Raw genomic sequence first — 27937 nt, 5'->3', positions numbered from 1 at the left:
GGGCCAGCTGAGCCCTGAGGATGCCTTGACCCTCTTTGGCCCTGAAGGGCCCTGGAGCCAGGGGAGGGGGCAGTGGTATGCTCAGTCTGGCAGCGGCTCCAATGCCCCCCTTCCCCTTGGCGCCATCTGCCTTCATCTGTCAGCCTGCACTTCTGGCCCAGGGCAGCAGGAGGGCTGGGGTGGGGGAACAGTGGGGTAAAGACTTCACACCCGGGCTTCCCTGGTGGCACAGTGGTTAAGAATCCGCCTGCCAATGCAGGGGACATGGGTTTGAGCCCTGGTCAGGGAAGATCCCACATGCCACGGAGCAACTAAGCCTGTGTGCCACAACTACTGAGCCTGCACTCTAGAGCCCGCGAGCCACAACTACTGAGCCCGTGTGCCACAACAACTGAAGCCCGCGTGCCTAGAGCCTGTGCTCTGCAACAAGAGAAGCCCACGCACCACAATGAAGAGTAGCTCCCGCTCGCCGCAACTAGAGAAAGCCCGCGCACAGCAACAAAGACCCAATACAGCCAAAAAAATACTTCACACCCACAGGCGGCAGAGAGTCTATGTCAGCTAAAGTTTTCAGTGATCCCAAGGGTTCCAGTGTGAGGTTGGAGTCCTGGGTTTGTGCCTAAGGCCTCTGTAATCTGACCCCATGGTTTCACCAGGCTCTTGGGTCCCATCCACCGGGTCCACACCTCAGGTCCTTGGCCAAGGCTGTCTGCTCCTCCCCGTTGTCTGGCATTCTCTCCAGTCCCCACCTGACAACCTACTCCCCACCCCCTCCCTGGCCTACACATTGACATTGGGGGCGGGGTTTCCTCTATGAGAGTGGGCCCCGTTTCAGCTTGTCCCGACCTACTAGGAGCCTGATTCTGGGGCTCAGGGCTGTCCTTGCTCCTGCTTTTCCACGGTGCCTGCAGCCCCAGTGCCTGGACCCTCATCGCTGGGTTACCGCGTGGCCTGTGGGAAGTCACCAGGGCCAGGTTAGGGAGAGATGGGGGATGGAAGCCTAGGTACCAGTCTTGGAGAGAGCCACCCAGATGAACTCCCCTCCCCCAGAGGTTCCAGTGGGCACCACCTCCACTCCGGCCAAGGGCTTGGAGGACAGTGGCCCGACCAGGACGGCAAGCAAGGCGAGGCTGGAGGCGGGGGTGGGGGGGGGGAAGTAGGGGGGTACCTCGAGGAGGTGACACGGAACACGTCCGGCCGTGGACCCCCTCCCCAGCGCCTCCTGGGCCACGGGCTGGTCCTCCCACCCCCGAGAGCGCCGCTGCAATTGGTGGAAAGTTCGGGCACCGCGGCGCGATTGGCCTCTCGGCCCGCCCACTGCCTCCCGGCAGCTTCCAGGCTCCCGGCCGGGTGGGCGGCTGGCAGGCGCGGGCGGTGGGGGCTGCGCGGGGCTGGGGCCAACGCCCCGGCTGCTCCCGCCGCGCCCCCGCGTGTCCCCGCGCGCCATGCCGCCCCCGGCGCTGCTCTGCGCGCTTTGCTTCGGCCTCTTGGCCACGGCCGCCCGCGCCGGCTACTCGGAGGACCGCTGCAGCTGGAGGGGCAGGTACGAGCCCCACTGGAACCCCGCGCGGGCCAACCCCCTGGGACTCTGCGCGCCCCTTAGAAGGGGGCTGGAAGATGTGTCGCCAGCCCTTTGGGATGGGGGCGCTCCGTCCCGGCACCGAATCCTTGCCCTCTCCGCCCCCCGCCGAGTCCCAGAACGCTGGGCCTCAGTTTCCTTCTCCACAAAGTGGACGCAGCTGTTGATGGCTGCGGGGAGAGGGTGCAGGGGAAGCGGGCTGGCCGGGTGTGGACGCCGGCCGCCCGCCTCAACACCGCCCGTCCGGTCCGCAGCGGCCTGACCCAGGAGCCCGGCAGCGTGGGACAGCTCGCCCTGGTCTGTGCGGAGGGCGGGATCGAGTGGCTGTACCCGGCCGGGGCGCTGCGCCTCACCCTGGGCGGCTCCGACCCCGGCGCGCGGCCCGGCACCGCCTGCCTGCGGCCGGCGCGGCCCTTCGCAGGCGCCCAAGTCTTCGCGGAGCGGGCAGGCGGCGTGCTGGAGCTGCTGCTGGCTGAGGGCCCAGGCCCGGCCGGGGGCCGATGCGTGCGCTGGGGTCCCCGCGAGCGCCGGGCCCTCTTCCTGCAGGCCACCCCGCATCCCGACATCAGCCGTCGCGTGGCATCCTTCCGTTTCGAACTTCGGGAGGACGGGCGTCCAGAGCTGCCTCCGCAGGCCCACGGCCTCAGTGCGGATGGTGAGTGCAGGTCTGGGTGGGGACGGGTGGGAGTTGTGCAGTCGCTCCCTGGCCTCGCTGGGTGGAAAGCTGCCTGTCCTCCCCAGTGCATAGAGGGAGAAACCGAGGCAGCCTGTCAAAGGCACACAGCTAGTGAGTAGCAGCGCCAGGACAGGTGGGGGGCGGGGAGGGGCAAGCCCTTACCTTGCGGGTTAGGGAAATTGCTGACAGAGGGCAGAATCCCGGAAGGGGAGGCCGGGCAGGGCAACCCGGGCCCGTGGTCCCTGAAGGGTTGGGGGAGGGGATGACGGCCAAAGCTGTCCAGGGCTCCCTGGCCCAGCGGTGACCTCCCTCCCCTCCCCCAGCCCAGTACAACAGAAGTCCACTGTGAGCCCGGTCACCATGGAGATGCAGCCCCGCCTCCCGGCAGGGCACCAGGCCCAGCTTTTTGCTCTCCTGGAGCTTGGAGCCTAACCTCACAGGGGATGGGGGTCTCTGCTCTGTCTCCTGACCCTCGAATCCACCATAACCTCCTGCCACGTGGGCTGGGCCGGTGACTTTGGGCCCCAGGAAGCAGCTCTGGGAGACCAAGGGGTTACTGCCTGCTGGTGCTGCCTGGAGATGGGTGTGCGAGAGCGTGTGCCTCGTGCACCCAGACCCTTGAGCTCCAGCTCGGTGGGTCTTTGTGCCTGCATGCTGGGCACAGCCCCCAGGCTCATGTCTGTGCGTGTGTGTGATGCATGCACGAGCCTGCAGTGTCACTCCAAGTACAGGGTGTCTTCAGGGTGTGTACACATGGTCCCTGAGACTCCCCAGTTGCCATCAGGCCCTGAGGGGGGTCTGGTAGCTTGCCCTCTCTATCCTGTGTCCAGCTGGGGGAGGGCTCGGGTAGTCCTGGAGAGGGCAGGGCCTCCACTCATGACCTCCCCTGCATGCCAGGTGCCTGCAGACCCTGCAGTGATGCCGAGCTCCTCTTGGCCGTGTGCACCAGCGACTTTGGTGAGTGTCCCCCCTGTGGGGCGAGCCAGGGGCCTGCCTTCCCCTGAATGCCACTGGCCAACATGTGTCCCCACAGTGATCCATGGAACCATCCACGGGGTTGCCCACGACACAGAGCTGCAGGAGTCTGTTATCACCGTGGCCGCCGCCCGTGTCCTTCGCCAGACATTGCCGCTATTCCGGGTGGGGGGCCCTGGGGGACAGGCGCAGGCCTCCATTCGCACCCCACTGCACTGTGGCGTCCACCCTGGCCCTGGCACCTTCCTCTTCATGGGCTGGAGCCGCTTTGGTGAGGCCTGGCTGGGCTGTGCACCCCGCTTCCAGGAATTCAGCCGTGCCTACACGGCTGCCCATGCTGACCACCTCCACCCCTGTGAGGTGGTGCTGGACTGAGGGGCCTGGGAGCAGGGTGCTGGGGAGCGGGGGGTGGGAGGGGGGGGTGGCCTCCAGATGGCATCACAGTACCAACTGCTTCCGAGGTAATAGCAATAACCAATAAGAACGCTGCTTGCATTAGCCAATGTGCATCGGGTGCTCGTGCCTGAGCCCAGCCCTGGGCCTGCCTCACTTCACTTTATTCTCCCACAGCCCCTGGCACTGCCCAGTTCCCGCTTCATAGAGTCAGAGACTGAGGCTCTGGGACAGTGGTGCCATGTCTAAGGCCACCCAGCCCACGCCCTGGAGAGGGGCTGCTGCTGGGTGGGGGCATGCAGGGACCCCCCCACTCACGTCACCCTCAGCTCTGCTGCCCCCAATGCCAGGTGATTCCACTGCTCAGAGTGGGAGTGGAAAGGGGGCCATAACACCCAAGGTCTGAGGTGGGTGGAGGCCCTTGTAGGGGGAGGCAGGCGACACCACTCCCAACCTGAGGGAAGGGGCTGCAATCTGGCGGGCCACCGACTTCCCTGCATGGTTCGCTGCAAGCCCAGCAGAATCATCCTGGCCCCACTCTGCCCCTGGGGAAGAATGGGCCCCTCTGTCCACAGGCCCCTGCAACGTGCCCAGCATCCTGACGGCTGTGGGGTCTCTTCTGCAGGGTCCTGCCTGTTGCCCATTTCTAGTGGGCAGGGGCACACAATGGGGTCTCTAAGGACCGTTTCCCGCCACTGGCCTCATTGTCGCTGCCCCCGCCTTCCTCTCCAGCCTCAGCCACATAAAGGGCCAGCGCAGTCTGGACAAAGCTGACGGTCCTGAGGCTGAAAGGCCCCAGGATGGGGGTGCACGTGGGACTACTGAACCCAGAGGGAGCTGACTCTGCTGACCCAGCCCCACAGCTCCTGGGAAAGAGGGCCACAGCTCAGGTCTGGTGGGGTGCCTGGGCTGAGTCCCAGAAACAACTTCCCATCTCTGCCTGGCAGCCCTCACTGGAGAAGGGGCCCCGCCATCCCGCAGGCAGGAACTGAGGCTGGGAGAGGAACAAGGATACACAGGGCCACTTCTGCCAGATTTGGCTGATATAGGTACCTCATGTGGCCACACCCTGTGTGGACACTGCATCACTCCAGTGGCTGCCCTGGAGTTTCCGTGGGGCGGGCTGTCTAAGGCTACACTCGTGTCGGGTACGCAGTCCTTTCACTTGGACGGGCCCCTTGCTGTGGGGACTGGTGAGAATTGTGGGTGGGAGCATAGTCACCCTGGATGGTAGGCTCCCCTGGGCTCCTCCCACCGTCTGCTGTTCCTGAGGCTCCTTGCTGTGCCCTTTCGCATCCCCAAACTCAAACTGGCACGCATGGATTGTTCAGAGCTCAGGCACCAGACCTCCTCTCCACGCACATTTCGACATTCCCTCATTGGAGAACTGGGCCAGCCTTCTGGCTTTAAATACCATCAACATGCTGATGACCCCACATTTGGATCTCTAGCCTGGACCTCTCTCCTGGACTGCAGACCGTTGTAACCCTGTTTCCCCCTCCCCCCACCACGGATTATCTCAGTAGAGACCAGAAGAGGAGGAGGTGAGTGTGCTCTCCTGCCATCCTCCTCTCCATCTTGGGAGGCTTTTGCACTGCCCATGCAGACCCCGACCCGAGGAGGGTTTCCCCTCCAGTGCTGAGGAGCACCTCACCCTTGGCTCTTGCCCTAATTCTCTGGCCAGCTCCCCACAGCCTTGTTTGGACAGAGGCCCATGGCCACACCCAGTGTGGTCACTGTGGACTACCTCTGGGACCATCTGTCCAGAAAAATGTAGGGCATCTTCTCTGGGCTGGGCCCTAGGCTGGACACTGGCCTCTGCCCACCTGCCCCAGGAAGCGCCTCCTATGCACACACCCTCCTCCAGAGAAGGTGTTGGCTTTGCAACCAGCAAAAGGAGCAGAAAGGGCAGAAGTGGGTGTGGCTGACAGGGCCAGAGGAGCCCCAGAGTGCTCTGGGAGGAGCCTGGAAGGCTTGGGCCAGGGGCTTCATGCCTGCCCACAGGGGAGTGGCCAAGGGGAAACGGTGTGGGTGAGCATGAGGGCTGGGGCTATGGGAGCAGGTGCCTCTGGGGCACCTCTGGGCATGTGCACTCACACAGGTATGCACTCGAGTGCCCAGTGCCCAAAGGTGAGGAGCAGGGTGCAGGTGTGAAGGTGAGGGACTTTTGGGTGTGCACACTGGGGAGTCAGGGTAGGTGCCTTCATTCAGTCGACCAGCTTCTACTGAGTTTCTTCTAGGTACCAGGTGCTGCTCTAGGCACCAGGAATAATACAAGGAACAAAAGAGACAAGAATGGGATGCTGTGTAAGCCCAGTGCACATCCTCCTTTTATGGGGAGGGCCCAGTGACAGCCAGGAAGGAGACAGGAGGTTCTGAGATGGGGGTGGGGAGCAGCCCTCCTCCTCTCCAGTGCTCGGGTCTTGGGAGCAGGGCACCAGGGTTTCCTGCCACAGGAACACCTGTCTTTCCCAAGTGGAGGCAGCTGGGGCCAAGTGTGCGGCAGTCTGCACTTGGGGATGGGGGCAGTGGTCTCCAGTATGCCTGCATTGTCTGAAGCAGCCTCCGTCCCTCCTGACCGATGGCGTGGATGGATGAGGAGCCAGCCCAGGCCCTGTGTGCAGACAAGTCTCTGCCACTCAAGGACGTTTGGCCTCAGGGTTGGGTGAGGAGGGGGTCCTGGCTCTGTTCCCCCACTTGCCTCTCCCATTCCCAGGCTTCATCAGGTCACTTCCGGGAACTCAATCTTTCTTCGTGTGTGTGACATTTTCTGGAGAAGGAAGGTGGTCTCCCCAGCTCCTGGGGCTCTTCCTCCCATCCCCCTGACTGGGCCAGCTGCCAGAGCGCCCAGCACCTCACATCCGGCTCCCCTCCCATGACGCTCAGAGAGAGCCAGCATGTCTTCTCGGTTCTGCTAAATTTCTCCTTATCAACCCCCTCCGCCCTGCCCCTCAGCCAAGCTCAAACTCCCACCACCCCCGCCGAACCCTGCGCATCCTGCGTTTCCTGCGCACTCGGGCTAACTGCCTTCAGCCGTGGGAGGGGCCCGGGTGGCCTCCCCGCGACTGCTCCTGGGCTTGGCTGGCTATCGGGGTGTGCGGGACGGCGTCTCCCCGGTGAGCCCTTGCCCCCGGGCTGACCGCCGCCCCTGGGCTCCAGCCACACCGCACGGGCCTCCGCTGCCGGTTAACTGGATCCACGGCACCGCTTCCCTCGGGCGTCTCCCCGCGCTGGGATGTGCAGCCCCAGGGGTCCGCAGCGCCCAGGACAGGCCCGCAGCAACCATCCGCGGCGTGGGCCAACGAAGCTGAGCGACGCGGGCTACAGGCAGGATGCTGTGCGGCCAGAACCCGCGAGGGTAGCCCCGGACCCCAGGGCTCCGCGGTCCGGAACCCGCGGGAGGGTCCCTGGACCCGGACGGAGCGGAACGCGAGCGGACCAGCCGCTCAGGCTCTCCCGGCCGCTTCCGGTGTCTCGCCGCGGCCGCCTCTTCCGGCGCGGCGCCGCGGGTCTGGTAGGCGCGGAGCGGGAAGGAGGGGCGCTGCGCAGGCCGGGGGCGGTGGGGAGGACGGCCCTCTCCAGGTCCGGGCCGGGGCATGAGGATCTCGGACCTGAGGCGGGGAGGGGCCTTGAGGTGGGGCGACCCTGAGCCGCTCTCCCGCAGCCATGGAGCAGGACGACCCGGCCGAGGCGTTGACGGAGCTGCGCGAGCGGCGGCTAGGCGCGTTGGAGCTGCTGCAGGTGGCGGCGGGCTCGGGCCTGGTCGCCTACGCCGTGTGGGCACTGCTGCTGCAGCCGGGCTTCCGCCGCGTGCCGCTGCGGCTGCAGGTGCTGGGCCAAGGGGTGTGGGGACCAGCTGCCGGCTGGGCGGGCCCGGGCTGGGGGTGGGGCCTGGAGTGTGGCGCTAAGCGGGAGAGCGCAGCTACTCCAGGGCTGTGGGTTGGGACCTCCTTTAGGTAGGACCGGACAGGCCACTCTAAGAAAGGAAGCCCAGGAGGCAGGCCCCCCACCCTCACAGTCCCCACTGCTTCCTTGTACAGGTGCCTTATGTTGGCGCGAGTGCCAGGCAGGTGGAGCACGTGTTGTCGTTGCTGCGAGGCCGTCCAGGAAAGATGGTGGACCTGGGCTCTGGCGATGGCAGGATTGTAAGGACCGTGTTCGTGTGTGTTGGGGAATGTCTTTGCTGACCCCTCCCGTGAGCGCACCTCCCCATCTGTTGGTTCTGACGCTCTTTGTGCCCACAGGTGCTGGCTGCCCACAAGTGCGGTCTCCGCCCAGCTGTGGGCTATGAGCTGAACCCGTGGCTGGTGGGGCTGGCGTGGCTGCATGCCTGGAGGGCAGGATGTGTGGGCAATGTCAGCTACCGCCGTGAGAACCTCTGGAAGGTAATCCAGGGAGTCCTGGACCCCCTCAGACCCCACCCCTGATCTCCATGCTTCCAGTTCTAGCTTGGCCACCCTGCTGACAGTGCCAGGCACCTCTGCCACCTGGGCAGGCTGGAGCTGGGACTTGGAAGCTGCAGTTACCCCATGCCCACCAAGCCTCTTTCCCTGCTGGGGCCCCAATCCCTGCTGGGGTGATTTCCTCTTCCTGCAGGTGAGCCTGAGGGACTGCCACAATGTGTCTGTGTTCCTGGCTCCTAGCGTGGTAGGTCTGGGGTTTGCTGACCCCATGGGAGGCCCGAGCCATCCCCATTGTAGGTGCTGGGCCTGGAGGAGCTGGGTAGGGGGAGCTGTGTTCCACCCTGCCCACCCCAACCTCCCCTCTCTCCCATAGCTCCCACTGCTGGAGGACAAGTTACAGGCAGAGTTGCCTGCAGGAGCCCGAGTGGTGTCTGGGCGCTTCCCCCTCCCCACCTGGCAACCTGTGGCTGTACTGGGTGAGGGCCTGGACCGCGTCTGGGCCTATGATGTCCACAGTGGTGGGCCGGCTGGGCAGGCTGTCCCAGGGCCTAGTTCTGCCTCCGTACCTGGAGCCCCCAATTCTCAGGTTGGCTGACTGGACACAATAAAGACTCAGTGGGTTCCAGCCTGATTTTTGTTGGGTGGAGAGCTGGGTGGAATGATCTCCCAAGGGGGTGCTGTGGGGCGGGCTCCATGCTGGCTGTGAAGAGTTCTGCTCCAAGTTTATCTGTTGACCAGCTAACGGCTGCAGGTCCTTGGGTGCTGCAGCTTGGCTGGAGGTGTGGCCCCCGCTTTCCAGGGGTTCCCTGTACCCACCAGCTTCCTCAGCCTCAGGATCTCCTGCTTGTACCTGCTCAGAGAAACTAGGCATAGTCACCACCGGGCTGTGGACAAGCCCTGCTGCTAGTGCCTGGGACTGAGGTCCTTGGGTCTTACCCAGCCCACCTCTAGAGCCCACCTGCCCAGGTGCTGGTCCACGTACTCTTGTAGCTCAGAAAGTTGCTCCTCAGCTATCATGGCTCGGACTAGAAGCTGTGCTCTCTCCCTTTCTAGCTCTGCCTGGAATGGGGGAACATAAGCCATGAGCCTGGGCACAGTGTGAGGAGGGGCCTCTGGCCAGGCTTTGCCCACTACCTGGGTGCCACGGGAAAAGTCCTGTAGCTTCTGGCGGATCTGGGCCCAGGATGCAGCTTCCAGGCCCCTGTGAGGGGAGGAGGAGGGGTGGGCGTGAAAGCTGGCATGGACCCAGCTGTTGACCAATGACCCTGCTCAAGTCAGGGCCCCTAGGTCCTTGAGGTGCCTGCTGGGAGCGAGTTTGGGACAGTATAGGGCTGCCTTTCCACTATGGGCCCTGTGAGGCTTGGAATCATCTGTGCATGGGGGCAGCCACTGGCCACTCAGGGAAAGCTAAGCCACAAGGCCAGCTGGGACAGTGACCCCAGTGTCTGTAAGGATGCTTATGGGGGGGGCCTCCCCCCATGCTGGGGGGTTTCCCAAAACCCCAGGCAGGCGACTTGTCCCAGCTTCTGCCCACTGCAGAAGGTGCAGAGGCAAAGGCTGTGAAGGTCACCAGGTAGCCTGCTCCTGCCTTGCTCTGGGGTCAAGACTTCTACCGTCCATGCCACCACAGGTCTTCAGCTATGGGTCCTCCGAGTCTCAGCTGAAGTGTCCTTTCTTTGGGGTCTCTCCCTGACCCTCCCATTCAAGGGTAGCCCCCTCCCATCCAGGAGGATAGTCCCTCCTCTCTCCAGGCAGTTGGTTTTTCTGCAATTATTAGCATCTCATAAGCAGACCGAGACTCGAGAATACAGATGGGCCACCTTGTTCACTGCAGCAACCAGAACCCCTCTAAGCAGTTAGTTCATAGGATAAATGAATGGGTCTCCGCAGCACCCACACCAGGTACTCACTGTGGCTCTAATGGGCCCCCCTGAGAGGCTTCACTGGGTTCTTTCTGTGGGAACAAGAGCAGCGGTTGCTGAATGAGGCAGGCTGCTCAGAGGCCCTGGGGTTGGGGCTTTGCTGAGCCTGGGATGGGTCCTGGGGTGAGTTGTGGGGCAGCAGGGAGGTGTCACCTGGGCCCGGAGCTTCTGGAGCTGCTTCTCCAGCCTAGCCTGGTCCTCCCTCAGGTGGCCGAATTTGGTGACCGTGTGCAGGGGTGGCGGCTCCATGTCTGAGGTGGCTGCACCAGAGGTAGCCTTGGGGGTCCTGGGTGCCCCATTGGGATCCACCAGCACCTGTTGCACACTAAGCCCCGCACCAGGTCACCTAGAGCCATTCCACCCCAGGTGCCCAGCTCAGGGAGGGGCCCACCTCTGGGCAGCCAGCAGCTCCTCGTGCCTCCGGCTCAGATCTGCCAGGCGCTTGCGGTAGGTGCGAGCAGCCCGGGCCAGCTGTTGCTCACGGCTGTGATGCGCCCCCCGAATGTCCTCCAGAGTGGTTTCCAGGAATGTCCGAAGGGCTGTGGATGCAGGCTTTGGGCCTGCACCATCTGCATACCCCTGGAGGAGATAGGGCCGGGCTGGGGCGGGTCCACACCTCCCCCCAATTCCCTCCATGGAGCTGGTCTGACGACAGTATGCTGGGTGGGCCTGAAGTCTCCAAGGTCAGAGTCTCTCTGAAGTGGTCTAGCACACCCAGGCCAGACTCGGGCTCCCCAGGACCAGAGGCCTCCCACTCAACACAGGGCCAACCGGCCCAGTGCTCACAGCCACGGCTCGGGCGCAGTGCTGCAGTCGGATGGCGTACTCCTCGTTCAGCTTCTTGAGTTGCAGCTGCAGCTGGGCGTTCTCTGCTTCAGCCTGGTGGAGCTGGCCCCGGCAGGCAGACAATAGCTGGGGGTGGAGATGGCCCTGAATTTATGTCCTGCAAGGTGGACCTTTGCTGAGCCAGACCTCAAAGCACATAGGGGTGGGCCTCACCAAGGCTTGTGCAGCCAGTTGCTGCCCAGCTGTCTTGGCCTCCTCCTGGGCTCCCTGCAGCTGCCAGCCCAGGGCTGCCCTGCAGACATGGGTACGAGGCTTAGCCGGGCCCAGGGCAGGTGACTCCTTCTGCCCCTTAAGAACAGCTCCTTTGCTCACTGTGCCCTGCTGGGCCCTCCTGTCCCAGGTGAGGCAGTCACTCACACACGTGTCTCCAGTGCCTGCTGCCGAGCCCTGTGCTGCTCTGGCGCCCGATTTACTTCTCCCTGCGGCTGTGGGGTACACAAGGGCTGGCTAGGTGAGAGCCCAAGCTCTGGGCCCCCTGCACTGCCCCACCTCCACCCTGGGCTGGGAGAAACTTCAACAGATTCCCGGGCTAGGTGGCTGCACACTCACACCATCCCCCAGCTTCTGCTGCTTGTTCTCAGGGGTCAGGAAGTCCTTGGGCTGTGCCTGCACAGAAGAGCCGGTCTCAGCCTCACTGTTCCCCTGCTGGACCCCTGTTTAGCTTCCACCCATGCGCTCATGGTGACCTGGAGTCTGTGGTGGTCGGAGTGTCCCTGCCCCCAGGCCTTGTGCCCAAGCTCCTGTGCCAGTGCCTGGTGGTGCCCCGGATCAGCTTCTGCTGGGGCTGCCTGCTCTCCGTGCAGCTCTAGCTCCAGCACCCGGCTCTCCAGCCACAGGACCTGCGGGGTGACCAGGTCATCATCCATCTGGGCATCCACAGGGACACAGCACACACAGGACAGGTGGGGACTCGCAGACACTGCATGTGCACAGTCACATGGGGCACACCTGCACCCCTCACAGTTCTGGCACTAAGTGTGCACCCTCCCCCCATGCCCTCAGGCTGGCACACGTAGGCACACATCAGTGCCCACCTCACTCTTCAGCTCGAAGATTTCAGCCTCGTGTTGCTCCTTCAGGCGATGGGTTTTGATCTGCAGGTCCACCAGCTCCTTGCAGACCTGTGGATGGCCAGGATGAGAGGTGGGGGCCTGTGGGGCCCTGGGGATGCCCTCCCTCCTGCCAGTGCCCGAGGGCCCCCACACCCACCTGCAGCTGCTGCTCCTCACTCAGCTCTAGATCTGAGTGAACCTCTGTCTCAAGGTTGGTGGCCCAGGTTGGGGCACCCCCAGGGACTCCTGGCAGCCAGGTCTCGGCCCGCGGCAGAACCTAGGGAGGCACCACCACTCATCCCCCGGGTGCGTCTCAGACCTGGGCTGTGGCCTCCACTCTCATGAAGCCACCAGCCATCCACCCCCACACCCTCAGCCTGGCAGAGCTGGGGCAGGCCCTCCCACAGCCAGGATCAGGCTGAGGTCCTGGGAGGACCTACACCCCTCCTGGTCTCTGAGGGAACAGGGAGAATCCCCGAGCCCAGAAGCAGCAGCGTCCTGGGAGGACTCACATTCTTGGTGGCCCGAGGTGGGGCCCCTGACTTGGGGCCTGGGGCTGCCACATACTCCATAGGCAAAAAAGACTCTGGGCTGCCCCAAGCCCGGTGCCGCCTCGACTACTGGCCTGTTGCTGCAACACAGTGGTTTGTGTTGCCAAGGCCTCTGTTGTCCCCAGGAGACTCCCAGGGCCCCGCCCACGAGGGCAGGCAGGACAGTTCAGTCGTTGGGGAGGTGGGTGCAAACTCAACTTCTTCCATATTTTGTGATCCATTCTTTCCGGCTTCCTTTTCCTCATCTGGGAAACGCAGATCGGCACCCCAGCATTTATCAGGGACGCGGATGGAACCACGAGTTCATAGAAGGGCTCAGCCTGGGGACGTGTGGGACAGCGCGCATGGTATGGAGATGCCGCTGCTGTTACTGTTGTCCTCACACAGTGCGCTTTGCTCTACCATGTGGGTTCGCACACTCATTAGGCCCCTACGCTGAGCGCTGGACGGGCAGGCAAACAAACTGGACAGATCCCTGCACCCCTCAGCCTAACGGAAGCGGGCTCAGACGTCCCAATCCGGGTCCGGGGTACTCAGGAGGACTGTCTCAGCCCGGTGCCAGGAGGGCTTCGCGGAGGAGGCGCCGCAGCGCCGGGCGCGACTGGCCAGACGTGCGCACAGCCCCGTTCGGGCACGCACGCGCTCCCTCCTGCGCACGCACGCGCTCCCTCCCGCGCACGCGCGTGCTCCGTGCACCGTGCTCAGGTCTCCGCGCGCGCAGGTTCCAGGCCGGCCCGGCTGGCGGGCGCCTCAGCGGCGCGGGCCGTTAGCGGCGGCCCGAGTGAGCGGCGCGCTCCGTCCAGGCCCCGTGACAGGCGCCCGAGGCCCGCCTTTGTCCGGCTGTCCTTCAGGCAGTCCTTGCGACTAGCTGGCGCAGCACGCGGGGGTGAGTGGACGACCGGAAAAGGGGGTGGGTCGGGGTCGTACTTCGGAGGGAGGGGGCCTGGGGAGGGCGGGGCCTGCGGAAGGACGTTGAGGGGCGGGGCCTGGAGAGGGGCTGGTCCAGGGGCGGGCTGCGGCGGGAGGGCACCTGGGGAGGGGGCGGAGCCTGGGAGACAGGCGGGGCCTACCGGGGCAACGGCGTGGCTGGGGGCGGAGCCGGAAGAGGGCGCGGCTCATCGGGGGTGTGGCCTGTTGCCCGGGGGCGAGGCCTTCGGCGGGCTGAGTCTTGGTGAGAGACTGGTCCCCGCAGCTGCAGGTCAACTTAAGCCTGGAGCTTGGGATTCCTCAAGGGCCCTCGGGAAAGTCCGGGAGCAGGGAGCGCGGTTCCTTTCCTGGCCCCCAGCGTGTCTGTGGAGCTGACCCCTCCCACGCACAGCCCTGCCTAGGGTCTGGAGAGGGTAGTCCCACCCTGAGGAAGGGGCTCAGGAGGCGCGGGGTGGCTGAGCTCTGCGACCATGAAGGTCAAAGTCATCCCTGTGCTTGAGGACAACTACATGTACCTGGTCATCGAGGAGCACACGCGAGAGGCTGTGGCCGTGGACGTGGCCGTGCCCAAAAGGGTGAGGGCAGCTTTTGGGCGGCGCGAGCACAGCTGTGGGCCCAGGCATCGTAGGCCGCGACCATCAGTCCGCACTCCGAGAGGCTCTCCAGACTACGCTGCCGAGGCCAGATTCTTCCCCTATTCTCTCATCTCTGATAATTTGGCGTTTAGGGTTTCTTGATTATCTTGGGTCTCCTCTGAGGTTAGAGCCATCTCGGGTCTCTTTTCCTTGCGTACGGTGCCAAACTGTGCGCTGGGCACTCAGTAATTGTCTGCTGGATCTCCCCTACCCCCAGGCCCATCCCCTGCCTGGGGCACTGTGCACCCGGGCCTGGCGCCCCAACACAGGCAGCCACCTGGACCATCTGCATCTCCCTAACTCCCATCCCTTTCAGCTGCTGGAGATCGTGGGCCGGGAGGGGGTATCACTGACCACTGTGCTGACCACCCATCACCACTGGTGAGTGCCATCAGGGCGGGCTGAGGCAGGAGGGTGTCACCCCTACCCTACCCTGACCCCATGTGATCCTGCTTCCGCCCACCCGCAGGGACCACGCCCAGGGCAACACGGAGCTGGTGAGGCTGCTGCCTGGCCTGGTGGTGCTGGGCGCAGATGAGCGCATCTGTGCACTGACCCGCAGGCTGGCACATGGCGAGGAGCTGCGGGTGAGCGTGCACTCAGGAGGGGTGGGGAGAGCGCCCTGGGCCCAACCACCTTACAGGCCCACCTGCTCCTCTGCCATAGTTTGGGGCCATCCACGTGCGCTGCCTCCTGACGCCCGGCCACACCTCGGGCCACATGAGCTACTTCCTGTGGGAAGATGAGTGTCTGGACCCGCCCGCCGTGTTCTCGGGTACCGGCTGCCCTGCGCCTACCCACCCCACATCCCTCTGCCCCATCCACCTTCTCTGACCCATCCAACTCCCCAGGGGACGCATTGTCTGTGGCCGGCTGTGGCTCACGCCTGGAGACCACAGCTCAGCAGATGTACCACAGCTTGGTGGAGACCCTGGGCACCCTGCCTCCTGAGACAGTGAGCAGCCTGCCCCTTACCCTCTCATGGGGCCCAGCCTCCTACATAACCGGTGTGCTCTGCACCTGCCTTATGCCAGGGTTCAGGATGACTGCTTGTCAGCCGTGGGGACAGGTGGACCAGGTGAGGGGGGAGGGGCCGCGCCACTGGGGTGAGTGTCTCTGCCCATCTCTGCCTATGGTGGTGCTGTGCACCCCAAGTGCCTTCTTTCTCCAGAAGGTGTTCTGTGGTCACGAGCACACACTGGGCAACCTCGAGTTTGCACAAAAAGTGGAGCCTTGCAACAACCACGTGAAGGCCAAGCTATCGTGGGCCAAGGTGTGACCACTCATCCCCTCTCAGTGGTAAGGTTGGAGGGTGGGGTAGGACTGGAACCAGGGAGGCACTGCAGGGGAGTCTGCCATGACCGACCCGGGTGACCAGACCTGGCTTGGCCCAGGGCATTCTGCCAGCCAAGGCTCCCACTGGTGAGGGAGGGGAGCTGGGCAGCCTGCAGGTCTGGCCCATGAGTGCCTGCCCTCAGGGTCTAGGCTCAAGCCCCCAGACTGGTGAGCTGAGCCAAGCTGCCTGGAGCTGCCAGACAAGGCTGTGACAAAGGCCTGTGGTCATTCCAGAAGAGGGATGAGGATGATGTGCCCACTGTGCCCTCAACCCTGGGCGAGGAGCTCCTTTACAACCCCTTCCTGAGGGTGGCGTGAGTATTGGCCAGCGTGCGGGCCCTCCTGTGGGGCAGGCTGGGGAGCACATGGCAGGGCCTGAGGCAGTGCGTGTCGGGAGGACCTGTGTCCTCCCCAGGGGCCGCACTGCTGAACAGGCTGGCACGGGGCCAGACTGTTGTCCTTTGGGCCTCCCTGGCAGTCATTTGGATGCTGAGGGAGGTGTCAAGGGACTGGTTACTGGGCTGTCTGGCACCAGGGAGAGGCTGCTCTTTAAGTGCCCTCCAACAGTGGCTTCATTTCCACTGCCACGTCCAGCTTGCCCAGTGGTTCCCATCGAACCCCCTCTCCCCGCAGAGAGGAGCCTGTGTGCAAGTTCACAGGGAAGGTCGCCCCAGCTGAAGTCCTGGAAGTGCTCTGCAGGGAGCGAGCGAGCTTTGAGCAGGCAGCTGAGCCGCTACAGCCACAGGCCCGGGCACTCCTTGCGCTGCAGTGGGGGCTCCTGAGCATGCCCCGGCCGAAGTGAGCCCTACGTGGGCTGGGCCACACGCCCCTCCTCCCTTGGCCCACAGGAGGATCGAGCCTTCCTCAGCCCTGCCCAGCCTTAGAGGGTGGGCGCCCTGGCCTTTCCTGGTGTTGGACACCCGGGGCCCCTCTCTGGGCCACAGTGAGCCCTGAGACCTGGGTGTTTGCGAACTAGCCTAGTGGGGTGCACAGGGCTCCTGAACTTTGAATAAAGCTTTGAAAGGCCTCTTTTTTGATGCTGGTAAATAAACACTCTTGAAGAGAAACCGGTTTCAGAGAGAGTTCCCTTTACTAGAAGTGAGCTTCTCGGGGCCAGGCCTGGTGGGCTGAATGCAATCTGCCCTCCCCCTGCTCCTTAAGTGGGGGTCCAGCTGTGGACACAGGACTCAGCCAGAGAGACCACTGAGGCCTGATAGCAAGAGTCCTTCCCACCTGGACTCAGCCCCCAAGACACAGGTTCTCAAGCCCCAGAGACCGCAGCTTCGTCGAACACCTGGTTCTAGGTGGAGGGAGCACCCATCCCCAGCTGGGGTCATGGGCCAGGTGCCTGTCTCCTGCCAGTGTCCTCTGCTGCCTAGTGTGGCAGGGTTCCCCAAGCTCTGCTGTGAGCTTGACCAGCCTGGCAGGTCCAGCCTATCACCACCCTCCACATTGCAGCTTCAGGTGACTCTAGAAATGGGGGATGAGGAACCCCCACTTTTCTCTCCCTTAAGCTCCCCACAGGACGAGCTGAAACCCTCACAGCTTAGGCCGCCACAGCCAGGAGGAGTCAGGGCACCTCTAGGGCTCTGGGCCCATGGAGAGGTTCCAGCAGGTGGTGGAACCTCTGGCCCCCTGCAGCAGGGAGTCCGGGTGAGCACAGGCTGGAGGTCACCTTTACTGGCTGGGGGTCCTGAGTCCCATCTCTATGTGGGTCCCAACGTCCCCACATCTCATCCGGCATTTTGGGGGTGTGCCCTGGGGTCTCGGGCGACTTCCCTGCTGGAGATTCCACACGCCTTCCTGGGAGTCCCGGTGCTGGCTGTGTTGGGCCGGGTGGATCCTTGAGGCCTCCTACCACCTGATGCTGAGGCTGGAGCCAGCCTTTTCCACCGCGTGGTAGCTTGTGTGCAGCAGGCGGCTGGCCTGCTCTGAGCCCTCGCCCTGCAGCCAGTGCCCATACAGCTCCTGGACCCCAGGCGCATCCTCTGGTGCCTCAGTCCTGACCATGCTGTATAGCCTCTCAACCTGCTGGAGAAGCTCCTTGCCAGGCATGTCGGGGGCCTTGAGCTGGCCTCCACCATTCAAGCAGCCTGTGGCAGAGAAGGACGGGCAGAAGTGTGGTCAAGGGGAGGGTGTCAGCACACGGGGTCCCAGAGGGCCCACTCTGTCTGCAGCTACCTGAAGGGCAGGCCATGACCTCCACATAGTGGTATGGGCAGCGGCCTCGCTTGAGCTTTTGCACCAGGTTCTGGATGTTGCGGAAGCCGTAGGCCGCGGCGAAGTGCAGAAGGACCCGGCCCTCCCTCTCCAGAGTCACCTCCTGGAGGTCCTTGTTCCTGAGGGGACACAGACCAGGCTGTCCACATGGCACGCCCAGGCTTCCTCCCGGGTGGGGGACAGTGATAGGGGAGGGTAGAAAGCTCCCTTCAATGAGTGGGGCAGGTGGCCTCAGCCCCAGCCTTGGTTTCCTGGTCTGTAGAATGGGAACCCCACCTTCCCAAGGTCTGACAAAGGCCCCAGCCCGCCCTCCCTGGAATGGGGACTCACATTGGGACACACCCTGTGCCAGGAAAACCGTCCTGCCACCATGGGCCTCTGGGGCCCTGGGTCACCGTGCTGGGGGTAGTGGACACTGAGCCCTATGATGAGGAGACCAAGGGCTGGAGAGCTCTGGCCCCTTCACATGAGCCAGAGGGGAGGGCCCAGCTCCTGCCTGGTGCCCCGAAAGGCTGCCCTGCCCCAAGCTCCAGCCCTTCCCACTGACCTCAGGGGTCTGTAGGTGACTTCAGTGACGTGGATTCCAAAGAGCTCCCAGGCTGCATGCCGGAACACGTGCTCCAGGTAGCCCCCCGAGCCCCCACCCTGATGGCTGGTAGGCTCCTGGGCAGATACACTGCTGCACCTGGGGAGGAGGGCATGGCCTCAGGTGGTAGTGGGGCTGCTGTCCACCAAGGCTTCCGGGTAACCTCTGTCTGTCATGTTTGAGAGCGCTTGCTTTCTAAGTGGAAGATGAGTCACAGACTCCAGGGCTTTGTGGGTGTGTCAGGAGGAGGCTCTGGGGGAAAAGGACTGTCCCCTCCGTCATGTCACCTGTTCTGGGGGGCTCAGACCTGTATGAAGTTGGGGTCAGCTCTGATAACCATCAGCCAATTGTCCACAGGCCGTCTCGTGAACTCAACCACCTCTGGACACCAACACATACCACGGGGCAGACGCAAAACCAACCAGAAGGAAGCTGAGGCAGAGAAGAAGGGGGAGGACAGTGCCTGCCCCCGCCTCGTCCCTTCTGCTGCCCACCAGGACATCAGTGACCCCAAGGTCAAGAGCACCCCAATGCTGGACGAGCTTACTGCCCGACATGGCAGGTGCGACGTACAGACTGTCCAGGGGAGCCGGCTCCAGCTCTGACAGCGAGACCCCTTCTTCTTCCAGCAGCTTGAAGACTTCTCCTACGATGAGACCACAGCACAGACAGACGCTCTTCAGCTGAATCTCAACAAAAACAGAGACCATGAAAGATCCCCACCACCTGCATCCCTAGCAACCTGTGAGTGGCCAGACGTCCAGCCCCTGCTCGTGAGTGGAGGATGAACCCAGCCAGAGGCAACTCCACTTCTGAAGGGCCTCCCGGTGCTGTGGTGGGGCAGACGCGCCTGACCCTGGGGTGCCTCACAATGCGCCTGGAGTGGGCAGGGCACCGCGTCCCTGGACAGCGACCCTCCCCGGATTGTCTGCCTCCCGGGTGGGCGTTCATTTCTCTTTTAAGCATTTGGGAGCCTCTGCAAGGCTGCTCAACTCACAGACGGGGTGACCAACATGAGCCAGGGGGGTTGTGCTGGGCCTGACGCTGGGGACACAGCGCCAGCAGGCTCGGGGCCCCGCACCTGTTGTGATGACACAATCCACATCGCGTGTCTGGTGCTCTTGGCTGAAGAAGTCGGGTCTGGAGGCTTCCAGCTTTTTGTCGTAGCAGGGCATCACCGTCACGTGGTAGATCTTGTCGGGGGTCAAATGCTGCGTGGAGAACACAGCAGTGGTGCAGCTGCCTGGCCCCAGCAGCAAAGGCTGAGGCGGAGGTGACAGCACAGGCACGGCTGGGAGCACAGTTCTGCGTGTGGGTCCGTGACCACTGCAGTCTTGGCTCATTTTGTAAGATGTCCCTGTTACCTGCTGCTGGGAGAAGAAGTCCTTGACCAGGGAGCCCATGACCTGCTGCGGGGACCGGGCGGTGCTGATGTGGGGGAGGAGGACGTTCCCGTGGGTCTTCTCGGCGTAGCAGATCCAGCCTGAGGCCGACACAGGGTGGGGGTGGTGGGGGAAGCGAGCAGGGCAGGGGTGTGACTTTCTGGGGTGGACCGACTTGTACAGGAGTTAGGAGCCCACTAAGAAGCCCCCACTCTGCTGTCGCCGACACGTGTCTCAGGTGTCCCTGTGATCACCCCTCTGGGAACTGAAGCGACTACAGGTGACCCGCAGGCAGTGCCTGCTGACGAGCCCCTCCCCCAGCACTCCCGTCACCCATGTCCAGCTGTTGACATCATTCCGCAGCATCAGCATACCCGGGCAGGCGGAAGTCAGCACAGGCAAGGCCTGCTTGGAATCAGCCTGTGCTCGGAATCGCCGCACGAACTCCCGCTGGCTCTCGAGGAGGCTGAAGTTCCTCGAGAAGGTGGTATCAAACACGTAGTGTGCCCCTGCAAGGGAGCACCCATCTCACCCCAAGAAGGATGGCCACAGCCCCAGGCGCTGCCCACCTTGCCCCGGGAGCAGGGCTCTGCCTTCCCGTGGGGCGTCACATGACACGCTGGTGTGCAGACAGCACAGCGTCCTTGGGCCTTCCTTCCTTTGAGCTCGGTGGCTGCCAGGGACCAGGCCAAACCCTGCATGCTGCCTAGGGCAGCCGCCGGCACAGGGGCTCACCCCACGTCCTCCCAGCCCTGCTCCCAGCACACAGAGTTCGACCAGCTGATCTGAGCCAGAACCCAACTCAGACCTGGGAGATGTGCCTTGATGGTGATAGTTTAAAAACAATATTAGGAGTGGGTAAATTCCAGACTCGGGGAAGTGCAACATCAGAATTCAGACAGTTTTCTATTAAAAGGCACTGCTCTCTGTATCAAAACAAAACTTCACGTTGAAGTCAACCTCAGATAGAGTTTCTGATGCGTTTAAGCCCAGTGACAGTGGGGCATGACAAGCCCCCCGCCAGCCCTCGTGTCCAAGCTGGAGCTCACCCAAGGTTCAGCACCTACCTATTTTTTTAAAGAATGCAGTTAATTTCCTGGCGGTGTCTGTAGGATTCAGCTGAAATCTCACAGCCAGCGACGCTCTGGACTGGGGAGAGACCGAGATGACAACCAGCCTCTGCTGATCGGGCGCCGCCATCTGCAAAGCAAGGGACCTGCCGCTCACTCTGTGTGTTTAACAGATTCCAAGCCTAACTCCATCAGGGCGTGTCATTTTTGCAAACACGTAGAACCTAAAGTTTAGGGTTAACACTTCAATGTCAAAATACAAGTAATTGACTTGAGATCCCACCGATGAGACCTAAAAATGCCAGGAGTCACTAGGAGACATAGGACAAAGGGCACCAGAAGATGAGCTGCCCTGACAACACGAGTGAGGGATGCTGGGGTTGATGTCGGGTTAGAGTGGCATCCCAAAGACTGCCCCACTGCTCACCTTATTAGCACCTAGAACCTTCCGCAGCTCCTCGTGGCTCTGCTGAGTGATGAGCACGGTCTCTGCCGAAGTGACGCAGCCACTGCACGCCAGGCAGTCGTCCAGTGAGATCTTGGCCCTCTCCAGCTTCTTCGTCCCTCCATCCTGGAAGCACAAGAACCTGGTACCCCAAGGGCCCTCCACATGAGGACGTGGAGCTCTCAGATGATGGGACCCACAGGAAACCTTCATTCTCCGTCTCACAACACTGACAACCAACTACTGGCTTTATGTGCTGTAAGTTCTTAGAAATTAAATATGTATTGCAGAAACACGTATACACGTTCTAGATTTTCATAGTGGCACCGAATTCTAACTTTGGTACAAACTTGGCTGGCACGTCAGATCATATTGAAGAGGCTTGCTGCCCGCCAGGGGTGGGAGACGGGCGTTAAATCTGCAAAGAAGCAGCTGACTCATCACAGAGGCCCTGGACAGTCGTTGGTCCCCAGGCTGCCCTCACGGGGCTGTGGGGACAGGAAAATGCCCAAGGCCGGGCTCTAAATGGAGGAGGAAGAGAAAGGCAAGGGCAAAGATTAAGGAAGAAAGGAGAGAGGGACAAGGAGAGGGGCAGAGGGAGGAGATGGCGGGAGCCTGTGCCCACCTGGGCTGTGCCTGCCTAGTGCCAACACACAGAAGAGTGGGTGAGGGACACAAGGGGCAGTCACAGTGTCAGACTCGGCCAGACATTTGCAGAACCTGGTGTTCAAGCCAGCCTCCAGGCTGGGCAACTCTTCTTAGCTGCAAAAGATCCTAGTAGAGCCCCTTCACTCCCTCTGCACACACAGGAGTGGTCTGAGCCAGGGCCAGGTGAGCTTCAGGGGCCCAGAGTGTGACCAGGGGGCTGACAAGACTGGAACTCCCTTCCAGCCCAGATCACTAGGCCTTACTTAGCACCAAAGACACAATTTGAGCTCAGTGCATTTTCCCAGGTTGGACTGGCCTCAAGGCCAGGCTGTGATGCTGTGCTGAGCAGGGGGCTGATGTGCTTCCGACTTCCCTCCAGATCAACCACTGCTGCTCTGGAGCAGCGCCCACTGGGTCCCTAAAAAGGACCCAGTCTTCCGTGCTGTGCTGGGCTTGGGCGGGACCCATGGTGTGCTGCTGCGTCACCCTCCTGGGCTGAGTGAACAGTGGCTCTCTCCCTGTGAACTCTGGATCCTGCTGTCTGGCCCTACCATGAACCATCCTGTGGCTCCTCCTCTGCTTGGGCAGGATCCCCGGGCCAGCGTGCCTGGTGGTGCCTGAGGTCCCTGGGACAGCACAGATGTTCTTGAGAGTCCAAATGGCAAAAAGTCGGGGTAAATTTTAACGCCACTGGATTAGCATCTTGTCATTCCTAAATTACACAGGAAGTAGGTGTTCCCTAAGAACAAGTGGTCTGGACTAGAAAATCTTACACAATTACAACTCAGAGAGAGAAGGAGAGAGGGAGGGGATGCGGGAACTGCCATCTCTGCAAAGAGCTCTCTGCAGAACACATCTGAGAAAGGACTGGTGAGACGTGCAAGATCCTGTGGCCCCTGCATTTGTCACTCGATGGAGCAGTGAAACGTGGTTCAGGCCAACCGAGCTGGCACTTACCTGACTGACTTGGAAGTAACTCCCGTCATTTTCGATGTGGATCTTGGCCGCGCCGCTTCCCGGCCTCTGATCCACCCTCATGGGCTTGATGCAATCCTATACCAGTAAGAAACCCCAACAGGCACCTGAGTGCACAGAGGCGGAAGAAGAGGGGCAGCCTGATGGCCACACCACCACCTGGGACGAAAACTCTGCCCTGATTCCGGTCTTCCTGCAGCAGAAGCACTTTTAGCGCTATGGATCTTGTTACTGCTTACCCTACTCACGCCTGGTCAGACACTCTGTCCGACCAAGAGTCGCTCTGCAGGTCACAGTCAGATGGAGGCGGTGCTGACTGGGCCTGCACGCTAACCTGTCTGCAGACAGCACCAACCCACACCCTCACCTTTCTCAACGTAAACGTCTGGCGCGGCACCGTGGCCAGTTTTTCATTGACTGCTGGGAGGAAGCCAGGGGGTCGCTAGGAACGCTTGGCCCCGCCCAGTTCCTGGAAGAAAGTTCCTTTCTCTGCCCAGCTCCTGGAGTTCTCGCGGTCTCTCTCAACAGGAGCACCTCACGAGCCATCGCATTCCCAAAGGGAACTAGCCCCAGAAAGCCTTGGTGGGAGGCCTGTCCGAGCTCCTCCTGCCGCTGTGCCGGGACCAGCCCCACCCGTTCCTCCTCCTGGGACGGATTAGCTATGGCCCTCCGAGCCTTGGTCCTGCACGGCTGGTGGCAACCGATAAGCGGAGACACCAGATAAGGGCGGCCGGCTCTCAAGTGCAGCTGTCCTGTCCCCTTTGGGGGAAAGCTCTGTCTTCCCCCCCGGGGGCGACACCTACGACGACCACCGCGGTGCCTCCAGCGGAGCACCTCCCCTGCCCTCGCAGCGGGGTGGGGCCGTCCCACTCCGTTCACACGCAAGGAACTGGCCAGGGAAGCTCGGCAAGGTCTCCCGGGCCCCAAGCTAGGTGAGTCCGGCTGCACTGGCCGCCCGGGAAGGGGACGCGGAAGCTACGGGGCTGTGCAACCCAGCAGCCTCGCTTCTTAGCCCCTCTCTCAGGGAAGAGACTGCGGCGGAAGGGGCTCCCCGCTCACGGCCGCCGCCCGGCCCGCCCACCTGAGACGGCGCGATGAAGTCGTCCAGGTCCGTCAGCTGTAGGGCCCCGCTGAAGAGCGACGCCATGGTGCCACACTGCCGCCCGGCGCCGCGCGCAGGAGTCACCAGATGCCGCGAAACGGTGAAGCGGTTCCGCCACGCTGCCGGAAAGCGTCCGCATGGCTCATGCGCGACTGGCCAAGCGGCCGGGCATCCGGAAGGCGCGCGCCCCCTGCTGGCGACCCCGGGCACCTCTCACTCTCCCCCCTCCCTGGGCGCGGGCCGGGAGGTAGAGGGGCGGCGGGGCGGCGGGGAGGCGAGGGCGCCTCCCTCGCGGTCCCGGGCTCACCTGCCAGCCAGGTGTGCGGCCCCCGCCGTCTCCGCCCCGGGAGAGATGCAGCCGACTTCCTTTACTTGGTTCCAGACGCAGCCCAAGAACCCAGAAGGGCGCCGGGTACGCAGAGACGCCCAGTTTCTGTTGAAAAGAGAAGAAAATGAGAGTGACGGGGATGGGAAGCCGTTCCTCCCGAGGTTGCGGCTCAGTGCAGAGCCCTGGGGTTCTCGGAGAGAGTCCGCGGTTATTTCAAAGACCAGCCTGAGAAAACTCCATTTCCCTGTGAGGTTTTATTACCTGAGACAAAACCGCTGCTGGCTGGACTCAGTTCTTGAGTTGTCATGTACAGGTAATGACCACTTTTTATGGGACTTTCCAGAAAACGCCAGTGATCGAGTCTGGCACATCCCTGGGACCCACGTGGGCCCAGCCCTGAAGGTGCCTTGGCAGGATCAGCCCCAGAATACCCCGCGGGCAGGGCATGATCTCACATGCTGGGGGCCCATCCCAGCCTGTGCTCTTCTTGGGGTTCTTGTTCTGATGTGGGCTCTTCCTGGTGATTCCTCACCTACCTGCGGGTTAACTGTGACGTCCAGGTGCCTGAGGCCCAGGTGCTGGTGCGGCCTCCTCCAGCACCTGCCGCCTCTCCTCGTGGCTCCCAGGATGGGAACTTTCTTTTCAGCAGCGAGAGGGGCTTTCACCAGGGGCTGTACCTGGTGGGCTTCCAGGCCCCAGCACCCGCTGTCCTGGCAATATCTGACTAAAGTCTGGGGTATGATGTCTGAAATCTCAACATTCTCACTCATTATTAGAACCAGACAAATACAAAAATAAACTTAGTTTCACTGCAATGCTCCAGAGAACGTTTACCAAAAATGTGTGAGGATAATAAGTGCTGTTGGGATCAGGGCAGGATGAGGGTCGGTTAGGCTGGGGTGATGGAGAGGGTTTATAGCATAGGGGGCTCTGGCTGAGGCTGGGGGACAAAGGCTCAGTAGTTGTGGCTCACGGGCCTAGTTGCTCCGTGGCATGTGGGATCTTCCCAGACCAGGGCTCAAACCTGTGTCCCCTGCCTTGGTAGGCAGATTCTCAACCACTGCGCCACCAGGGAAGCCCAGCAGGCAGATTCTTAACCACTGCGCCACCAGGGAAGCCCCTTGCTATTGATTTTTAAATCAATCTTATTGTGGTACAGTTTATGCACAATAAAGGCATCCGTTTAAAGGGTACAGTCCAAAGAGCTTTGGTGGTTACACACATCCGTGAAATCTCCACCCCAGTCAAGACAGAACATTTCCATCAGCCCCAAAAGATTCCTCACTGCTACTCCTGCGAACAGGAATCCTGAGTTTTAGTGAAGCTGCCTGGCCCCGGCAACCAGTGACGTGCTTTTTGTCATGAGGGATTCGTTTGAAATTTAACATTTTTATAGAAACAGAATCATACATTATGTACCCTTTGATATCTGCCCCTTTCACTCAGCATAATGATGTTGAAATTCATCTTTTCCCCCCAAGTATGAGTAGTCTGTTCCCTCTTATTGCTGACCAGTAGGTCAGCATATGAATAATACCATATTTCGTTTGTCCATTGGTCTACTGATGGAAATTTGTTTTTCCCCATTTTTGGCTATTGTGAATAGAGTTGCTATGAATATTTACGTACGAGACTTTGTGTGCACATCCAGGTTTATTTCTCTGGAGGGATTACTTAGGAGGGGAATGGCTAAGTTGTATGGTTAGGAGTATACCTAACTTCTTAAGAAAATGCGGGATGCAGGTGGAAAATGGTGGCAGCAGCTGGATCCTGGGTTTCTGGGATGCGAGGTTCATTCCCGGCTGCAGCTGGAGCAGCCTGTGTCGAGTGGCGCCATGGTGAGGAGGGCTCAGCTCGCATGTGGAAGGCCCTCACCTACTTTGTGGCGCTTCCCGGGGTGGGAGTGAACACGCTGAATGTCTTCCTGAAGCACCACAGAGAGGAGGAGAGACCTGAGTTCATCACCTACCCCCATCTCTGTATCAGGTCTAAGCCCTTTCCCTGGGGAGATGCTAACCATACCCTGTTCCATAATCCTCATGTGAATCCACTTCCAACTGGCCATGAAGATGAATAAAGAGAACGTGGACCACTACCCAGTGGGGACCACAGCACTGGTTTGGACCATTACTCTGCACACATGGACCAGAAAAGTGTATGGGACCTTAAGCTCACCTTCTTGTATCCAGTGATGACCATCATACTGATCTTCTGTCCTTTGCTTATGGCAGGAGATGGCTTTAATAACTTAGTCAAGGGACTTCCCTGGCGGTCCAGTGGTTAGGACTCTGCGCTTCCATTGCCAGGGACCTGGGTTCAATCCCTGGTCGGGGGACTAAGAGCCCACAAGCTGCACGGCGTGGCCAAACAAAAACAAAAAATGCCCAGCAGAAATGCCCGCACTACCTTGTGCTCCCACCACCAGGTGTGAGTCCCACTGCCCCACACCCGAGACACACTTTCCTTGTCAGACCCTTTAAGTGTCCTCGTTCTGGCGGATGTGTCTTGTGGGGGGTTTGATCTGCATCTCCCCAGTGAGTTGGGCATCTTTTCATGTGCTTATCGGCCATTCAGACGTCTTCTTTTATGAACTGTCTGTTCAGATCTTTGGCCTGTCTTTTAAAAACAGCTTTCCTGGGGCTTCCCTGGTGGCGCAGTGGTTGAGAATCTGCCTGCCAATGCAGGGGACACGGGTTCGAGCCCTGGTCTGGGAAGATCCCACATGCCACGGAGCAACTAGGCCCGTGAGCCACAACTACTGAGCCTGCGCGTCTGGAGCCTGTGCTCCGCAACAAGAGAGGCCGAGATAGTGAAGAGGCCCGCGCACCGCGATGAAGAGTGGCCCCCGCTTGCCGCAACTAGAGGAAGCCCTCGCACAGAAACGAAGACCCAACACAGCCACAAATAAATATAATAAATAAATAAATAAAAGATTACTATAAAAAAAAAAAAAAAAACAGCTTTCCTGAGAAAGAATTCCCACAGCATGCAACTTACCCACTTAAAGCATACAATTCAATGTTGTTCCTTTAACCTGAATTATCGAACACCAAATGGCTTTGGAATTTAGCTTTTGCTTCTGACCTGATAGTGTTTCTTTTTTTTTAAAATAAATTTATTTATTTATTTATTTATTTGGCTGCGTTGGGTCTTCGTTGCTGCGCGTGGGCTTTCTCTAGTTGTGGCGAGCGGGCGCTATTCTTCGTTGTGGTGCACGGGCTTCTCATTGCGGTGGCTTCTCTTGTTGTGGAGCACAGGCTCTAGGCACGCAGGCTCAGTAGTTGTGGCGCACAAGTTTAGTTGCTCCGTGGCATGTGGGATCTTCCCGGACCAGGGATCAAACCTGTGTGCCCTGCATTGACAGGCAGATTCTTAGCCACTGTACCACCAGGGAAGTCCCCTGATAGTGTTTCTTAACGAAGGCAACCTAAAATTACAAGGGAAAACAGAACTTACACACAAAACACGTACTGCATGACCATCATTTTAACAACAAAAGTGACGTGTTTCATACGCCTCCTGTGCCATCAAAGTTAAAACAGGAAGCGAACTGTCCATTCCCACCCACACTGCAGCCGCTGTGTCTTCTGGGATCAAACTGCAGTTCCTGCAAGTGGGCACAGAGGAACCTTCCATCCACATCTCAAAATTCATTTAACTGTGCAATTGGGGGGCCCCACCTAACCCTCAGTTGGAAGTGATTAATCCTGTTAAGTCCATCTAGTGAATTTTTAAATTCCAGATTTTGTATTTTTCATTTCTAAAATTTCCTATTTGGTTCTTTTAAAAATATTTTCATTTTTTTCCTACCTCTGCATTCATAAGAACCCATTTTTCCATGACCTCGTTGTCTGGTAATTCTAATACTGTCTTACCGTGGCCTCAGC

At 60.9% G+C, this 27937-nt stretch overlaps 5 protein-coding genes across 29 annotated transcripts; 3 read left to right on the top strand and 2 right to left on the bottom strand.

Annotated features, from left to right (window-relative positions):
• Positions 1 to 1325: 1325 nt before the first annotated feature.
• Positions 1326 to 3625, top strand: METRN (meteorin, glial cell differentiation regulator). The gene is made up of 4 exons (XM_057529466.1): positions 1326 to 1543; positions 1834 to 2234; positions 3153 to 3212; positions 3289 to 3625. Exons 1-4 carry the CDS (start codon positions 1446 to 1448, stop codon positions 3603 to 3605), a joined length of 876 nt encoding a protein of 291 aa, XP_057385449.1. The 5' UTR covers positions 1326 to 1445; the 3' UTR covers positions 3606 to 3625.
• Positions 3626 to 3689: 64 nt separating this feature from the next.
• ANTKMT (adenine nucleotide translocase lysine methyltransferase) lies at positions 3690 to 8651 on the top strand. 3 transcript variants are annotated; one of them, XM_007181763.2, is made up of 6 exons: positions 3690 to 7137; positions 7288 to 7451; positions 7664 to 7768; positions 7868 to 8008; positions 8220 to 8270; positions 8400 to 8651. In XM_007181763.2, the coding sequence occupies exons 2-6, from the start codon at positions 7290 to 7292 to the stop codon at positions 8619 to 8621; spliced, it is 681 nt and encodes a 226-aa protein (XP_007181825.2). In that variant the 5' UTR covers positions 3690 to 7137; positions 7288 to 7289; the 3' UTR covers positions 8622 to 8651. The 3 variants fall into 3 exon arrangements, with proteins under 3 accessions (XP_007181825.2, XP_057384766.1, XP_007181826.2); XM_057528783.1 differs by lacking the exon at positions 3690 to 7137 and having other exon boundaries at positions 7144 to 7451; XM_007181764.2 differs by lacking the exons at positions 3690 to 7137; positions 8220 to 8270 and having other exon boundaries at positions 7144 to 7451.
• Positions 8652 to 8764: 113 nt separating this feature from the next.
• Positions 8765 to 12429, bottom strand: CCDC78 (coiled-coil domain containing 78). Its single transcript, XM_007181761.2, has 14 exons — positions 12359 to 12429; positions 12004 to 12123; positions 11829 to 11915; positions 11481 to 11633; positions 11344 to 11400; positions 11152 to 11219; positions 10948 to 11026; positions 10735 to 10860; positions 10340 to 10527; positions 10102 to 10273; positions 9937 to 9980; positions 9161 to 9227; positions 8985 to 9085; positions 8765 to 8876 (listed from the first exon to the last, which is right to left on the bottom strand). Exons 1-14 carry the CDS (start codon positions 12416 to 12418, stop codon positions 8765 to 8767), a joined length of 1434 nt encoding a protein of 477 aa, XP_007181823.2. The 5' UTR covers positions 12419 to 12429.
• HAGHL (hydroxyacylglutathione hydrolase like) lies at positions 10849 to 16361 on the top strand. 23 transcript variants are annotated; one of them, XM_057528761.1, is made up of 10 exons: positions 10849 to 11696; positions 11797 to 11937; positions 12656 to 13283; positions 13716 to 14004; positions 14177 to 14340; positions 14429 to 14546; positions 14626 to 14734; positions 14811 to 15232; positions 15529 to 15608; positions 15928 to 16361. In XM_057528761.1, the coding sequence occupies exons 4-10, from the start codon at positions 13795 to 13797 to the stop codon at positions 16094 to 16096; spliced, it is 1272 nt and encodes a 423-aa protein (XP_057384744.1). In that variant the 5' UTR covers positions 10849 to 11696; positions 11797 to 11937; positions 12656 to 13283; positions 13716 to 13794; the 3' UTR covers positions 16097 to 16361. The 23 variants fall into 23 exon arrangements, 21 of the variants coding, with proteins under 21 accessions (XP_057384744.1, XP_057384746.1, XP_057384756.1 ...); XM_057528763.1 differs by having other exon boundaries at positions 11797 to 12057; XM_057528773.1 differs by lacking the exons at positions 10849 to 11696; positions 11797 to 11937 and having other exon boundaries at positions 12586 to 13283; positions 13716 to 13899; positions 14276 to 14340; positions 14811 to 14914; positions 15131 to 15232.
• A 4-nt stretch (positions 16362 to 16365) lies between these two features.
• On the bottom strand, positions 16366 to 23856 carry CIAO3 (cytosolic iron-sulfur assembly component 3). Its single transcript, XM_007181758.3, has 11 exons — positions 23702 to 23856; positions 22603 to 22698; positions 20980 to 21123; positions 20550 to 20682; positions 19857 to 19991; positions 19465 to 19583; positions 19182 to 19311; positions 18674 to 18746; positions 18062 to 18199; positions 17476 to 17633; positions 16366 to 17387 (listed from the first exon to the last, which is right to left on the bottom strand). Exons 1-11 carry the CDS (start codon positions 23765 to 23767, stop codon positions 17149 to 17151), a joined length of 1431 nt encoding a protein of 476 aa, XP_007181820.1. The 5' UTR covers positions 23768 to 23856; the 3' UTR covers positions 16366 to 17148.
• Positions 23857 to 27937: the final 4081 nt, after the last annotated feature.

This window comes from Balaenoptera acutorostrata, chromosome 15 (assembly GCF_949987535.1).
Source record: "Balaenoptera acutorostrata chromosome 15, mBalAcu1.1, whole genome shotgun sequence".
Classification (NCBI taxonomy): domain Eukaryota; kingdom Metazoa; phylum Chordata; class Mammalia; order Artiodactyla; family Balaenopteridae; genus Balaenoptera; species Balaenoptera acutorostrata.
The sequence above is the reverse complement of the archived record's forward strand: the minus strand, read 5'-3'. Positions and strand labels throughout refer to the sequence as shown.

Bases quoted from the DNA above. Each gene is read 5' to 3' on its own strand.
- METRN (XM_057529466.1), top strand. From the start codon at position 1,446: ATGCCGCCCCCGGCGCTGCTCTGCGCGCTTTGCTTCGGCCTCTTGGCC. The intron at 2,235-3,152 runs GTGAGTGCAGGT...CCTGCATGCCAG, and splicing joins CCACGGCCTCAGTGCGGATG to GTGCCTGCAGACCCTGCAGT. The intron at 3,213-3,288 runs GTGAGTGTCCCC...GTGTCCCCACAG, and splicing joins CGTGTGCACCAGCGACTTTG to TGATCCATGGAACCATCCAC.
- ANTKMT (XM_007181763.2), top strand. From the start codon at position 7,290: ATGGAGCAGGACGACCCGGCCGAGGCGTTGACGGAGCTGCGCGAGCGG. The intron at 7,452-7,663 runs GTGCTGGGCCAA...TTCCTTGTACAG, and splicing joins GCGTGCCGCTGCGGCTGCAG to GTGCCTTATGTTGGCGCGAG. The intron at 7,769-7,867 runs GTAAGGACCGTG...TTGTGCCCACAG, and splicing joins GCTCTGGCGATGGCAGGATT to GTGCTGGCTGCCCACAAGTG.
- CCDC78 (XM_007181761.2), bottom strand. From the start codon at position 12,418: ATGGAGTATGTGGCAGCCCCAGGCCCCAAGTCAGGGGCCCCACCTCGG. The intron at 11,220-11,343 runs GTGAGTGTGCAG...TGTACCCCACAG, and splicing joins AGCAGAAGCTGGGGGATGGT to CCGCAGGGAGAAGTAAATCG. The intron at 9,086-9,160 runs GTAGTGGGCAAA...CCCCCATTCCAG, and splicing joins ACTTTTCCCGTGGCACCCAG to GCAGAGCTAGAAAGGGAGAG.
- HAGHL (XM_057528761.1), top strand. From the start codon at position 13,795: ATGAAGGTCAAAGTCATCCCTGTGCTTGAGGACAACTACATGTACCTG. The intron at 14,547-14,625 runs GTGAGCGTGCAC...CCTCTGCCATAG, and splicing joins CACATGGCGAGGAGCTGCGG to TTTGGGGCCATCCACGTGCG. The intron at 15,609-15,927 runs GTGAGTATTGGC...CTCTCCCCGCAG, and splicing joins AACCCCTTCCTGAGGGTGGC to AGAGGAGCCTGTGTGCAAGT.
- CIAO3 (XM_007181758.3), bottom strand. From the start codon at position 23,767: ATGGCGTCGCTCTTCAGCGGGGCCCTACAGCTGACGGACCTGGACGAC. The intron at 19,312-19,464 runs GTAACAGGGACA...TTCTCCACGCAG, and splicing joins ACTTCTTCTCCCAGCAGCAG to CATTTGACCCCCGACAAGAT. The intron at 17,388-17,475 runs GTAGCTGCAGAC...TCTCTGCCACAG, and splicing joins GGTCATGGCCTGCCCTTCAG to GCTGCTTGAATGGTGGAGGC.